The sequence below is a fragment of the Quercus lobata genome, chromosome 3 (genome assembly GCF_001633185.2).
Source record: "Quercus lobata isolate SW786 chromosome 3, ValleyOak3.0 Primary Assembly, whole genome shotgun sequence".
In the NCBI taxonomy this organism is placed as follows: domain Eukaryota; kingdom Viridiplantae; phylum Streptophyta; class Magnoliopsida; order Fagales; family Fagaceae; genus Quercus; species Quercus lobata.
In genome coordinates, this window is record NC_044906.1 from 35,122,342 (window position 1) to 35,138,437 (window position 16,096).

Genomic DNA, 16,096 nt, shown 5'->3' on the forward strand with positions numbered 1-16,096 from the left:
ATAAATCATTAAAAAGAATTAAAAAAAGAAAAAAAGAAAAAAAAAAGAACAAGAAGGAGGTAACGTGAAGGCTGCAGGGGGATTAGGGTTGTAAATTAATAAATTCTAATATAATAATAAATTATTAAAAAGAATTAAAAAAAAGAAGAAAAAAGAAAGAAGAAGAAGGTAACGTGAAGGCTGAAGGGGAGTTGATTGGGGTGGTGTTCTAAATTAATAAATTCTAATATAATAAATCGTTAAAAAGAATTAAAAAAAAAAAAAGATGACTTGGAAAATTGTGGAGCTAACAGAGGCTTCGGTTTTATATATATATATATATATATATATATCATAAACGGATTGAACTTCATCATAAACGTCTATATATCATATCAATCCTCAACTTATCTCCATTCCATAAAAAAAACACTAACTTATGAAACAAATAACAAAGATACGCTTACGCGCCAACAAAAGATTCAATAACATGTAGCCAGATATTTTGACCCACTATGCTTAATTGGATTAAGGAACAAGATTGAGGTTGATTAATGAGAAATCAATAAAAAGAAATATTCTCACTTGGACCTGGATGCAGACGAGTTTTGGGTTTTATTTATTTATTTATTTATTTTTTAAGATTTGGGGATAGAAGTAAAGAACTATCTATTTGATTCTACCCCCCACACCCCCCTCTCCCCCCCCCCCCCCCCAAAAAAAAAAAACTACTATTGGATTATATCATGACAAAGATGTACCATCCAAAACGTATTGAACTCCATCACAAACATCTATATCATATCATTCCTCAACTTATCTCCTTTTCCATAAAAGCACTAATTTATGAAACAAACAACAAAGATATGCCTACGCATCAACAAAAAATTCAACATGATGTGGCCAGTTATTATGACCCACAAGGCTTAATTGGATCAAGGAACAAGATTGGGGTTGATTAATGAGAAGGCAATATAAAAAAAAATAAAAATAAAAAGATTCTCATTTGGACCTAGATGCAGATAAGTTTTGGTTTTAAAAAAAAAAAAAAAAAGAAGATTTGGGGATAGAGGTATAGAACCATCAATTTGATTATATCATGAAAAACGTTGGAAAGTCGGCGTCTAATGAAAAAAAATAGGTAATCCATAGAAAAGTAGCATTTGGTTCTAATCTTGCTCTTGCTTTAACTAGAGAAATTCCTTTTAATTTGTTTTTGTTTTTTTTTTGTTTTTTTTTTTTGGATGGAATCCTTTTAACTTGTTGATCTATCATTAATGAAGTAAAAGGAATACTGAAGAGCCTTTGTTGCCATATCAAGATACGAATATGTATCTTTTGAATTTTATATAATTTGGATACCAATTACGAAACGCCAAACACACGTTACAATTTCATAATTGGTACAATTAGCTAGAGATTACGTATTTCAAACCCCCAAGAAAGAAAGAAATTACGTAAGATGGACACAATTATCTTGCCGTTGGCTTTGTGCATTCAAAAAAAAAAAAGAAAAAAACTAGTTTTGTTTTGCTTCAATTTAGAAAGTGGTGAGACAATTACAACCTCCAAATAAAAAACAACCTTATCTTCTTAACTCTCTAATAAGCACCTGAAGAAATGAGGAAAGTATTGAAATGAAAAAGAAAGAAAGAAAGGTCGGGCCATGATGTCTAACCAGTAGGACCAGCACTAATGCCTGAACCCAATTCTAATTCACTGTTGTTGTCCTTGACATTGCAATGCTTTACTGGACCCATTCTTATCTTCTTCTCCCTTTTTATAATTGGTGATGAGACATGCCATGCGTGTCTGTCTTCAACCCAAAACCTACCCTTCATCCCGCTCTTGCAAGAAATGGAGTGTCATGAATATACTGGAGGAAGAGGAACTCATTAACTTTGCTGGATCCAACCTCATTATTAGGAATTAATAATAAGTGCCACACTAGCATTTTAGGGGAGATTTGACATTGCGTTTTCTTTTTATTTTATAGAATATATAGATGAAGTGATTACTACTTTCCCGTTGTTATACTTATAACCATCACCCTAAACATTATAGATCAAGCTCACGAGAAAAATGAAATGAAGCCACTATCTTTTACAATCCATTAATTCAGAAATACATACAATCATTTGTCCGCAAGACCAAGCTCATTACTTGGAAAGCTTTCCAGTGCACAGGTTTTAGAGGGCCTGAGATCAAACTGGCCTAAGTTAGAACAAGGATTAAAACACATGATATCCAAAATTTATTGCACGGAGCAATCACCGGTTGCAAAATATTAGTAACAAAATGGGATGCATAGCCATATATTAAAATCAGATAATCACGTTGATTTAGGGGGAAAAAAGTGTTACAACTGTGTTATGAAAGCTACCTCATGCACAAGGCCTTGAAGGCTACATCAAGATCTAAAAGTACAATTCCATGTGGTATCATAGACCACACACCCCCATATGCCTTGAAGGCTACATCAAGCTCTAAAAGTACAATTCTATGTTTTTTGATAAACAAAGTTCAATTCTATGCGGTATCATAGACCCCACACACACACATGCCTTGAAGGCTTACATCAAGCTCTAAAAGTGCAATTTTATGTGGCATCATAGGCAACCCAAAGGGAGAGAGAGAGAGATGATTAATGATAAGGGGACTCATAGATTGACAATTCAAGGTTTCCAGGCTTCCAGCAGGAAACAGTCCTAAGTTACATTACAAAAATGCAATATCAGAGAAAATGGGAAGACATGACAATCTCTCGAACCGCTCAAGGTTCCATATGTGAGCGGTCCTTAATTACATTTTCAAATGCATTGGCCCATGAATAGGTAGGTTCCATATGAGAGTGGTCCTTCATTACATTTTCAAATGCAGTGCCCTATGAATAGGTATTCATCCGATGTATATATTTATTTACATTATCATATTCATTCATACCTCACCTGACTCACATAATACAACATTTCAGCACCAGACCCTTTTGATCCGTCCTTCCCTCTTCATTTCCTGAAAAGACAATCAGACATTAGCTTCCTACTTCTAGATAACATATATCAAGATTATTCATCAAATCAGTAGAAACAGTGTCCAGCTGCCCTTTCAGTCTGATACCTTCCCATCCCAACCTAGCAACTAGAAGAGTTGAACATACACATCATGAAGAATCACCCTCTCAACCAACAAACATCAGATCGAACCCACATTTGAACCCCTCTGACCAGTAGACAGGCCATAGCCAAGTGTCAATGCTACTCTAACATGATCAGTGCCACTTCATATATAGGTCTACATCAGTGTCTCATTGTACACTTTCTCTATGAGTCAATCTCCACAGTATCACAAACTCAATTGGGTACTTAGGAGTTAGGGCAATCAACCAATTTGGATGATTCAACCCTCTTCAGCAACAAACCCACAAGCAAATTCTCTCTCTCCTCCCTCCCCATCATGATGGGCCAATTTTTGTAAAGACAGAAGAAAATCAGACCAAATTGTATCATGAAAGGTGTTGATTTACTATAATGAAATTGATATAGAAGGTTGATCAATCTTTGTAGGTTACATCAACACCGCTATGTACTATGTAGTAATCATATTGTACTATAATGAAAGCAAAGGATAAGCCAGCATTAATCAATAAAAAAATGAAAACACCTTCAGGAGGCTGAGCTAGCTTCCGATTTTGGGGAGACATCATTTCTTTCTTTAGTTGAGTCAATATATCCTCCATTGTATGCTCCCTTTGCCAATTAGCAAGCATTGGAAATAGGCTAGGTTCAACCTGGTAATTTGACCACCCATGAGCTTATTTTCAATCTTTCGATAACAAGTAAAACTTAAAGTGCCTTAAAGAGTCTTCAACTTACCACTCCAGTTTCCTGATTGATACAAGTCATGTTTATCCGGGTTTGGAACCTAACAGTTGGTGGGTTATCTGGATAATCCTTCCCACAAAACAGTTTCAACTGGTAGATTCTCCCTTCATGAACAGTCTGAAAGCAACATGATTTACAAATCATCAATTCTTTTCCTTATAAGAAATAATGGTGAAAGTCAGACACATATAATGTTGATCAGCAGAAATGTCAGGTCTTAAATTCAAAAGGAGAGAAATTGAATATAAAATCTGAACCATTCTCAGTTCTAGTGGATCTATCTCACAACCATACTGCAACTAAGGCATACCAATGTATTCAGGACATTGCTGGAATTACCTAGCTATGTCCAGGACTTAGAGACACATGGCTGAGATGTGTTGGGCATGCAAGGACACTATAAAAAGAAGGTAATGAAAAAATATTTTTTGTTGTTTTTGTCAAAAGTTTTGACTGCATTGAAAGGTAGCTGTATATTGCAAGATAATGATTAAAAGGATATTAAAGTTCTGAACCTTGCCATTAGCATGCATTGCAGAAATATTAATATCTACTGCTTAAAAAACAATGGAATTCTGTAGTTTATTACTCATTGATACTTTGTAATTGTCAATTGCTATAAGGAGACCAACACCAGATCGTGATTAGAGATTCCCATGACTAATATACCAGAGAAGTCCCACAACAGAATGGTAAAAAGAAGGGAGTTGAGCTTGGATAGAAAAAACTAGGGCATGTTGTCAAGCTGCAAAAGAGATTTTAACTATTCAAAATGACATTTACTTTAGCATGAGACATGAGTTGAACCTAAGAGCAATTGCAACCCAACCTAATTACTTTACCATGTGGGCTGACACCCACAGGTCTTTTCAAAGTGACAATTCTTGCTGCATTAAGAGATATTCTTCAAAGCACAACCACACAAACATTCTTGAAAATCAATTTTATATGATAATGTTCTAAGAAACAGGTGTTTAAATGGGGAGCACCAACCTGGATTGAACACAAGGAATAATATCTAAAAATAATTGATGATAGACCATATTCCTTATTTTCTATGTTTTCACCCTCAAATATTAGTAAATCACTAGCTCTCTCAATGGGCTGTTAGTCAGCCAGTCTACTATGGCCTTCCTGAAGGCTCAAGGGGTATTTCTTTTCCTTGGCAATGCATTTGGGAAACAAAGGTGCCTCGTAAGGCCTCTTTTTTAACATGGACAGCAGCTCTGGGTAATATATTGATTGTTGATAATTTACAAAAGTGACACATTTGATTTTGGCTTGGTGTTGCATGAGTAAATGGTGGAGAGACACTGGAGCATTTCTTGCTTCATTGTTCTGTAGCTAGAGATTTGGATCTCGTGTTTTCTTTATTTAAATTATTTTGGGTTATGCCAAAGAAGGTAGTTCAAACGTTGCCTTATTGGCAAGGAAGGAAATCATAGGAGTGTAAATTTTGGAAGGCTGCTCCTTGACCTTTATGTGTTTAATACACTACATGGCGAGAAAGTAATAGTAGGACCTTTGATTGTGTAGAATGTCCTATTTGTTTTATTAAACAGTCTTTGTTACAATCTTTACGATTGGATGAATGCAATAGGCCACATCCCTATTGTATGTTTTCTAGAATTCTTAGATTCTTTGAATCTCCAATTGTAATTATTTAAACGAGTTATAGCCACCCCATGTAATCCAACTAGTTCTTTTTTAATAAATGATTCCTATTCATAAAAAAAACCAATGCATTCTAATAACGAAGTGCCAGAGTTGGCAGCATGAATCTGCTTATCCCTCCGGTCCAATATAATTCATGCATGTGTAAGAACTATTCTCAGTTTCCTTGTCTAGTCCATTAAAGATGTTAAGAACTATTCTCAGTTTCCTTGTCTAGACCATTAAAGATGCCAAAGTTTTACATTATTTTCTGATAATGGAGATATTTTTCCCCAAGGGCAGGATGAAGGGGAGATTAAACCCAATTCCCTCTGCAGCATGAGACGCGTCTCCAGCTGATTATACTACTGAAGGGTTATTTCACATTCTAAAGGTCAATCTACCATTCTACTTCTAAATGATTATAATTAACATGTCAACAGTTACTATGTTAAACAAAGTACCCTATTTGAAAGATGGTCACTGGTGACTAGGACCTATCACAATATTTTTGTAATTAGGAAGGCAGCACACACACACACAAATGTACAAAAACTATATAGAAAGAATGGGAAAAGAAAAGAATGGAAAAGTAAAGAAAAAAAAAAGAATCCTACATTTGGGGGACCAATAATAGTCCCTGTCCATGATTGCATATAGATATCATCCGCATCATCCATTCCATAGCTGACAGTTCCATCCCCAATTCCTTTTTCACCTCTCTCGAGCTCTTCTAGTAATCTGAAATTCCTAGGAACTGCAATGCCCACAAATTTTAATCACATAATTATAATCCAGCTATGCATGTTATCTTAAAAGATGCAAGATCAAACAAAATTTACCAATTATATAGTTGTACTGACCGACGAAGACCGTCAAATTACACATTTGTTCCAGTTTTCAGAAAGAAGGCAAAAAAAAAGAAAAAAAAAAGGAAGTATTTAGATGCTACATACAGGTTCAGTTACATAAAATTTATATTGCTCTCTCTCTCTCTCTCCAATATCTATATTTTAGATGTAATTGCACTCAAGACTCTTGAGTTATGGGAAAAGCATCTATGAAATAGTTATGAGAGATTATGCACTACCATTACATAAGCTACACAAAGACAATTTTTCATACAATTTTCTTCAATAATTTGAAAACTAATGATGGAAAACTCTGTGACATGGCCATAAAAGTCTCACACTACCATTGTGTTTGTAACAATTGGAAATGGAGAGTTCTTCAATAACATTCGCTACAATACTTCAAAATGAATAAGAAACTTCCTTTACATCCAACTTGAATCCTGGACTTTCCTTGACATCTTGTAAAAATGTCATTCATGTAGAGTCAAGCTACCTACACCATTTCTTGGTTTTAAATATCTGATTCCACCTTACAGTGACCAAAAGTTGTGTAGAAACTGATGATATATCATCTATGGAAAGGCATTCTCGCTACAAAGAGAGTTGATGGATAAAAATTCCCTTGATTCCAGTGTCTCTCAAATGTTAGCTACAATGCTCATTCAACACATGTTTTCCAAAATGTGTAGCACCAGATATCAACCGCCATCAAGATGTGCATACTGAGTAACAAAAGGTAATAAACTCCTACTTAGTCATTCTGGTATGACAGCATCTACAGATTGAAATTCTTAAGAGGCTCTTCATTTAACCTTAAAATGTCATCCACATACGCCCCCCCCCCCCCCCCTCTCCCCGGCCCCCCTCTTTAACCTTGTTTCTCCACTATCCTCCTGAAGAAAATACGCAAAATAGGCTCCTCATAGCTCCCCTGTCAACGCACAATTACAAATTGATACGTCATATGAGAAGCACTTGGCTGGCATATTTTGGTGCCATCTAACCTAGCAAAAATGGTAAAGCTACAGCATCTTGATATTTAGGCTCATCCACCTGATTCCTTCATTTTCAAGTTACCTGTTATTTGCTGCTACATACTCTTGGTCAAACATAAAATAGGATTACATAGTAACATCTTTCAAGTCAAATGTAATATCTTTTTCTAGATCAACTTGCACCTCCTCCCCTTACAAGGTGTTAGGTGAAGGATAAGGTCATTGGTTCAAGGCCCATTGGGTGCGTGTGTAACTTACCAAACAATATATATATATATATATATATATTTGATAAGATGTCAAATGTAATATCTGGTTCCACTATATTACGCACAAAAAGAAAACTCGCTGAAACCAACCTATGTTTAAGTTTCAGAGCTAGGTTTATAACAATAAGAGGAAGAGCTAGCACACATAAGCTTCAAGCGCAAAGATTGGGACAAGTTTATTATCCAATTTCCATCATATCTTTCAACTTGAAGTATACTTGGCCAACTAACTGAAGTTAACCATTTTCTAATCTGGAAAATTATATATTTCTCTTTTTTGACAACAGAAAATATGCTTGAGCTCAAACACAAACTACAAATGAAATTTAAGGAAAGAATATATAATAAAAAGAAAATTGATCTCAACATTTAAGTCTAGGATAAACCAACCTATATCAACAATTTAGGCAATATTCACAAAGCAAACTAAAGTTACTCTGGAAACTCTAGAAGCAATGCACCAACATCAACTCTAGACAGACATCAGAAATGCATTGCCATAATGCACAAAAATAACATTAAAATATTAATGCGTGACAAAGAAAGACAAAAGAGAAAGGAATAATAGATATATTCCGGGTTGGATTAAAAAAATTTCATCTTTTCATTTATATTTATAATTTAATCTATTAACCACAACCATTAATTCAATTACAAACTAATGCATTGGAATTCATCATCTCTCCCTGACCCTGCAGAAGTAGGACTTCTTTGTGCATGGAGTACGACCTCTTACTATGGCAGAACTGGTTTGGAAGATTGGTAGCTTTTCCCTACGTAAACAGGGGTGAGTGTTGTTTGAACCCCAGTGCCAAGGCACCACAAGAAGCTTGGAATCATTAGGTTATCCCCCTATCCTTGTTGTGGAATGGACTTTAGGGAGGGAGAAGAATCGTTGAACTTTTGAAGATGTGGAAAACTCAGTGGTTCAACTAAAGATGTATTTCACTAAATCATGTTTTAAAGGTCTTTTGCGTTGGGTTATAAGGTTTCTCATTCTTTTTAAGATTTCATTAATTCCCTTTCATTTCGATTGCAATTTGTATTTGATGTAATCTTTTAGGCTATCTTATGTATACATCCTATGTACACGAGGCCAAGATCCTTGTAACTAAGTGGTATTGCCTAGTTTCCTTTCCTTTATAAAGAGAACCAAAGTTCAAATTCCCCTTCCCTCACTTGTAACAATTGAATTATTAAAAAACATCATGCGCACATGAGGTAGTTCCTCCATCTTGATTAAATTTTATTACTTATACAAAAAAAACATTACTCTCTATTAGCATCTGCATAAATCATCAGTTTAATATTGTGACATTAATATTTCATATCAACATTAAATTCATCACTCTTAATATGCAAAACCATAAGAAAGTAAATTATTATAGCAACGATTATAAAGACAAAGACCATAACCCAAAGCAAACACATCCAACAGTCATTACCCAACAGGTGCATATCTTCTAATCAATACAAGTAAAAACCAACTCCAACAAAAAAAAAAAAAAAATTCAGCTTATACAATTTATCCTATAAACATGGTGGGCGAGATGCATTCTGTTCTTGTAGCACGTATTAGGCTTCACAATTTATCCTAGAAACGCTGTGTTTGGTCAACAGTTGCACAATAATTTGATGTGATTGCATTCCAAATAGCAAAACTTTACATGTTTAATAAACACAGCTTCCCCCACATTTGTTATTTGTTGCCCATACATTTTTCCTTTCTTAGTGCTTCTTTCACTTTTAAAGGCCAGATATGGTTGAATCAATCACCACATAATTGAGATCATGCCTCAAAATGTGATACACAAAAACACAATCAAAGTCTTATACAATATAATAGAACCACCGCTTCATTCTCATTTTCAATTATTCAAAGACCCCTTCCCCCAGCCAAAAAAAAAAAAAATGGAGTTTTCCTCCAAGTCGTTAGGAAAGTTCCTCCAACCTACTACATGACAATCGCATGACTCACTCAATAATCATGTTGATTGTTTAAATGATTTAATGATTCGTGTGATTTCATATAAGCGGTTGATCCTCTAAACCACCACGCCACGCATTAGGAGCACCAACCCAGTTCGGAGGAACACCTCATCCAAAAAAAAAAATTTAAAAAAAAAAAAAAATGAAGAATTTCGATACCCAATGTTTAATATATGAAATTGATCAGGTTCATATAGAAGCAACCCCTAAATTGCAACATCAAAATTCAAATCCCAAACTTGAAAGACTAAGCATTTTCCAAAACTCAACAAAAGAGAAATGAAATTCTTCAAACCCAAATCAAACTAATAAAACCCATGTTTCAGAAAACCCCAATAGAAACCCAACCCCTATATTCTACAATCTACAGCAACAAACAATGCCAACAAAAATCCCACAAAAACTCACTCACACACAAAGACATAAACCAAAAAAAAAAAATCACAATAATAATAATAATAAGAATAAGAATCATCATAAAATTAAAACAACCCATAAAAGATTACAAGAAAGCAAAAAAGAATCTAGCTTTAGAAAGCTCACCGACAACACTGGATCCCTCAGAGCCCATTTGAGCCACAGCTAGCTAGGGTTTCTGAATTGTAGAGAAAGAAAGAGAGAGAGAGAGAGAGAGAGAGAGAGAGAAATGGGTTGTTATAAAGATTGGAAGAGAAATCCAACTACTCTTTCGCACTGCTCACATCACAAAAAAGTCTCTCAATTTCCTCCCTCTCTACACTTCTATACACTTGGAAGGATCAAATTGATCAAAAGTATTTTGATTCCCTGTTCCACACTCTACTTGTTCTTATTCTGCACCTCTCTCTCACACCCGTTGGATTAGGATACCATTCGAAAATTCCTGTCCTGGTCTTCTTGCATTTTCTTTTCTTACCATTAAACAAAATGGTTTATTTATTTATTTATACTATCACATTACCATTAAACAGGTGAAAAATTCTGTTCTTTTTTTTTTTTTTTTGGTTGAGAAATTCTATTCTTTATTGAAAGAAATTATAGATTTGTAAAATAATTGATAAAAAAATACTATTTTAGTCCGGAAATTTTATTAAAAGTATGCTTTTTGTCTTTAAACTTTCAATTTTTTTTTTAATACTTAAATTTTGTAAAGAGCTTTTCAAAACAGTTTAGAGATAATTTTTTTTTTTTTTATTATAAACGAAATATAAACTTTTGATCAATTTTAAAGACAAAAAATAAAACATTTTTAATAGTTTAGGGGCGAGAAATAAAATTTTCAAAGTTTACAAGTTTATGGATGAAAAGCAAACTTATAGTAAAGTTTAGAAATCAAAATAATATTTTACCCTAAAAATATCGAATCATATGGTTTTATTTGAATTGTCTAATTTTTTTTTTAAAAGTTATTTTGATCAAATAATCATACTTTCCTTCAATTATGCACATTATTTGTGGGCTTTTAAAGTATTTTTCTTTTAAACTTCAAGTAAATATTAAAAAAGATCAATTCAAGATTTCTATTATATAATATATATATATATATATATTTATATATAAATATTATATTTTATATTTGAATAATTTTCTAAATAATATTATTTTATTAATTTCTATTTTGGTGTGGTTGCATATTTATGTTTAAATTTAATACTGTATTGTTTTTTATGTGATTCTTTAATTTCTTTTATATATTTTTAAAAATAAATCAATTATTAATCCAATAGGTGAACTAGTGAACCATCATGCCACTCTTGACAATTTAAGATGAATAGTTCGAATTTGTTAACTATAGTGAATATGCACGTCAACTATAATAATTTTATGGGTAAATTGCAAAATACATTCTTGAAATTTGGGGTTGTTTGGATTTTACACCCTGAAATTTGAGAAATTGGATTTCACACCTTGAAGTTTCACTCCGTTAGCAAAACTCAACCCTCCGTTAGTGACTTGCATATGTGGCTGTTAAGTGACACACTGGCATACTGATGTGTAATATTTTTGCCAAATCAACTCTACAAAATGATACTGTTTCAAAGAAAACAAAAGCACTAGCACATTGAAACGGCACCATTTCACCCTAACTCAAAACACAAAACTATTCGTTTCTCCTCTTTCCAATTCTCTCTCTCCAACTGTCTCTCTCTTCTGCTAGCCAGTTTTGCATCCTAGGTGACTGTGCATCTTGGTTGAAATGTTTAGATGTTGGAATAACTGAAAAATATATTTGAGTACTAAGTAATTTTGTTGATTTGAGAGTACTTTTATTATTACCTTTCATGTCTCTCTCTCCCATATAGACACGCACATCTGGGGTTTGCTTTTACATTGTTGTTTTTTCGCATAGTTGTTTACTAACCCATGTGTGCAGGGGCGGAGCTATGTTGTCCCTTGGGGGGGCCATGGCCCCCCCCAAAATTTTGATTTCTTCTACTGTTAGGCTATGAGTTTGATAGCAAAATATAAGTAAAAGGCTATGGCTCCCTGGAAAATAATGATCGGCCCCCCCAATTCTTTCTAGGATCTCTACTTATTAGTCCAATAGATAACTCAAAGTCCTCAAATAAAATACTAGTTAGCTCTCCCAATTGTCCAAATGATTTGTTCTCAAGCCAAATATCCAATAGACAATAATCCTCAACTCTCAAAATATCCCATAATTGCTTTCAGTTCCAACTTCTTCTTGTGTCCCAGTATTTCAGGTTTGTTTGTTTCTTCAACATCATATGGGCATTTAGATTTATGCTTTTTATATATATGATAATGGTCATTTAGTTTTATGAATATGCTTTGTTTATTAAGTTGTTCAATTTGTTGTATTGCTATATGATAATATATTATATCTCTTTCCATATCATCATTTTTTTTAAATTTGAAATTAGGAGCTGAATAATTCATTAAAAAATATGAAAATTTTCAATATTATGGATAATGATGGGTTGATGGTGCTTAAAATAATAGTATGCAAATTTTTGTATGTGTATGGTAAAATAGACTGCCTTTTGTACTTCCATTAATATTTAAGAGTATGATAATATATTAAAGTTGATAATTTTATATTTATAAATTTATGAATTATGATTTTTCTATCAATATTGCAACTTGGCCCCCCCAAGTATGAATTCCTGGCTACGCCCCTGCATGTGTGGTTTATGCCAATTACTCAATTTTGTTGTCTAAGTATCAATATTTTGGCTTCTTTTTGAGCTTTCTGTTGTGTGCTGTCTCCACAGAAAAAAAAAAAAAAAAAAAAAAGTCGGTTGAAGAGGACTTGCTTTTGATTTTGATTTCTTGATGCTTCAAACCGACTAGGTAGTTCCTTAGCTTTAACCATTAGTTGGGTGGAAGAGAGAGAATAGTTGGAGGGAAAGAAAAGAGAAACTCACTGTCATTGTCTCAGACCCGAACTGGAGCCATCACCGATAGAGTTGAAGGTTGGGTTCGTGGCTTAGCAGGTTTGGATTAGGGATATTGGGAATCTGAAACAGTGTGCCAAAACAGGTCGTAAGTCATAAGAGCAATGGCTTTATGTTTTGAGTTTGGGCGAAACAGTGCCATCTCAATCTACCAATGACTTTGCTTTTTTTTGAAACGGTGTTGTAGAGCTAATTTGGCAGAAAAAAAAAAAAAATACACATCAACGTGCCAGCTTGTCACTAACATAGGTTTGAGGTTTGCTATCGTAATGAAATTTTAGGTAGTAAATTCTAATTTCTCAAATTTTAGAGTGTAAAATCTAAGCAATTTCAAACTTTAAGGGTATACTTTGTAATTTACCCTAATTATTTGGAAAATTATTTCATTTTCTATTTGGATTTTTTAGGAAAAGAATCATGTTTTTTAAATTAATTACTTTTAAAACAAGGAGCATAGTTAGTAGAATTCATCAGCTTTAAAATAAAAATGTATGCTTCAAAAATTTGACACAAAAACATGAAAACAAAAAAGAATGAAACATATATAGTATGAGTATTTATTCTTAAAGATCTCGTGACAAAAATGTACAAAAACACTTGCCATATATATAAATATATATATATATATATATATATATATATTTGAAAGTAAAATAAAATAAAATTTGCTTCACGATCATGTACAAAATTCTCAACAATTTAATTTGAAAGGATTGAGTTCAAGTTACATTTGGTGTAACTTTAAACGATGTTACACCACTCAATATTTTTTAATTGAATACGAATTTTAACAAATGAACCGTTGGATTATATTATTGTTGACGCCCAGCCTCTACTAGTTAAGCGGAAAAGATTGTTATCGTCGTGTCTTCATTGAACCACTCGCCGTGGCGATAGCTCCCGTGCACACGGGGCCTGTTGGAGGCCCCTCTTGATGTATATGTGTGTTGTTCGCGCAAAGCTTTAGGTGCTCTCTCTCTTGGTGGAGGAAGGTGTACAAAATTCTCAACAATTTAATTCGAAAGGATTGAGTTCAAGTTACATTTGGTGTAACTTTAAACGATGTTACACCACTCAATATTTTTTAATTGAATACGAATTTTAACAAATGAACCGTTGGATTATATTATTTTCGACGCCCGGCCGCTACCAGTTAAGCGGAAAAGACTATCATCGTCGTGCCTTCATTCAACCACTCGCCGTGGTGACAGCTCTTGCGTGCACGGGGCCTGTTGGAGGCCCCTCTTGATGTATATGCGTGTTGTTCGCACGGAGCTTCAGGTGCTCTCTCTCTTGGTGGAGGAAGGTAGGTCTACCTTTGGCGTTATGGTAGGAATTTGGGCCAAATTTTAAGGGATTACCAAAGGTAAGTGGAGTCGCCACCAATCATTGGGTTTTTCTAAGTTGTGATTGGTCACCTGTTTCTAGTTGATTTTATCCTAAGCTAAGAAAAAAGGGCGTTTTTCCTAATCTAATATGGATGGCAAAAAATCTTGATTCTTAAGTCCGGAAGTTTGGTTACGTGTGGGGAAGGTGTTAGGCATCCCACAACGCCTATCCAATGACAGTCCTTTGTTTTGATAAAACCTTATTTTTTGGAGATTGGCAGTAAAAACATGATTTTGGCATTGGCATTCAGGGCTTTGCATGCAGGGGGGGCTTTGAGGTTTGGCTTTTGAACGGGTGTGGTCCCAATATATGCTTTCCTAAGGCATTCGAGCAAAGTGCCAGATTTCCATTGTGAAAATCCAGTGAGAAGTCACCTTACTTTCGTGGTGGAAATTAGGCATCGCTAGTCGTAAGTGACACGGATCATGACAATCACACCGGAAAGGGGCAAGTAGGTGTATATATATACATGCATCATGCACAATACTAGCACACAGAGTAGGAAAGTAAATGCCTACATCCTTAGAGTATAGCCTAAAATATAGGTGCAGGAAAATAAACAGGGGTCGCCATACTCTAGAGATAAGGACGAATGGTACAAAACATGATATACCTAATACAAACCATCTAAGGGAGAAAGGGAGGCGGAAGGAAGGGGTTTAAAAGAGTACATAACCAAAGGGAAAAGCTAAACCCTAAACCTACTGAACACAACCGCTCGACTCATGTTGGCAAGCTTGCATCTACACCTTTTTTGCTTGCGCTTAGGAGATCCCACCCTAGCTCCATGTATCCTCGCTCCATGTGTGTACATGCAAAGGTAAAGACAAGAAACCAGCAAACAAGCAATGGAAAGGGAGAGATGCATAGATAATAGCAAAAGGGCGCAAAATGAACAAGCAAGATAGCAATGATAAGCATAGCATACAGGATGCGAGCAAACATACGAGCAAAGAGGCAGACAAGCAAGATAGCAAACAACAAGTAAAGGGTAAACAAGTAAGATAGCAAACAAAAGGTGGTGTCCACGAGGAACAAATGTAGGTTTGGATCAGATGTCTATAGCCTCATTGTGTTAAAGCATGGATGACACACTAACAAGCAAGACTCATGCATGAACATGTAAAGAAGCGTGTAAAGATGCACATAAAGCCAACATGTGGCACAAAAAAGCATGGTAAGCAATCGTCGAACGGAGTGGAAAAGGAGATACGTGTGCATAAAGCAACCGGCATCATGTCGATGCATCCCAAATGGCTACATCCAAACAAGGCCTCATGGGCGTTAAATGTAACCACATAACCACGAACCTGCTAAGGGTGCCAAACATGGCAAAGCCTAGAACAAGAGAGGCTAACACAAGCATAAAACATAGAAGCAAGCAAGCACAGACATGAAAAACAGGTGATCCAAACCATTTGATATGGGCCAAGGTGTATGGACAATGACAAAGGCCATAGGGCCTAGATCAAGTTCGAACTCAAAAGGTCAAAACATAAGAAAAGGCGATAGAAGGAAGAAAAGGGCTGCAATAGCACATGGCATGACAAACAAGTCTAGGCCTAGGCACACAAGCATGGCATGGAGCACACAAGCACATGGAAGATGGCATAAAGCATAGATCCAAGCACGCAAGCATGTGAAAACATAGATCTAGACATATAAGCATGGCAACGTGTGTGAACGTGT

At 34.8% G+C, this 16,096-nt stretch overlaps 1 protein-coding gene across 3 annotated transcripts; it reads right to left on the minus strand.

The window, feature by feature from the left end:
- Positions 1 to 1,450: 1,450 nt before the first annotated feature.
- Positions 1,451 to 10,364, minus strand: LOC115981574 (ubiquitin-conjugating enzyme E2 variant 1B-like). Of its 3 annotated transcripts, XR_004089380.1 has the most exons (7): positions 10,164 to 10,364; positions 6,131 to 6,270; positions 3,852 to 3,977; positions 3,640 to 3,766; positions 2,928 to 2,991; positions 2,112 to 2,177; positions 1,451 to 1,855 (listed from the first exon to the last, which is right to left on the minus strand). XR_004089380.1 is itself a non-coding variant. In XM_031103841.1 (6 exons), the coding sequence occupies exons 1-5, from the start codon at positions 10,189 to 10,191 to the stop codon at positions 2,933 to 2,935; spliced, it is 480 nt and encodes a 159-aa protein (XP_030959701.1). In that variant the 5' UTR covers positions 10,192 to 10,364; the 3' UTR covers positions 1,957 to 2,177; positions 2,928 to 2,932. The 3 variants fall into 3 exon arrangements, 2 of the variants coding, with proteins under 2 accessions (XP_030959701.1, XP_030959700.1); XM_031103841.1 differs by lacking the exon at positions 1,451 to 1,855 and having other exon boundaries at positions 1,957 to 2,177; XM_031103840.1 differs by lacking the exons at positions 1,451 to 1,855; positions 2,112 to 2,177 and having other exon boundaries at positions 2,298 to 2,991; positions 10,164 to 10,362.
- Positions 10,365 to 16,096: the final 5,732 nt, after the last annotated feature.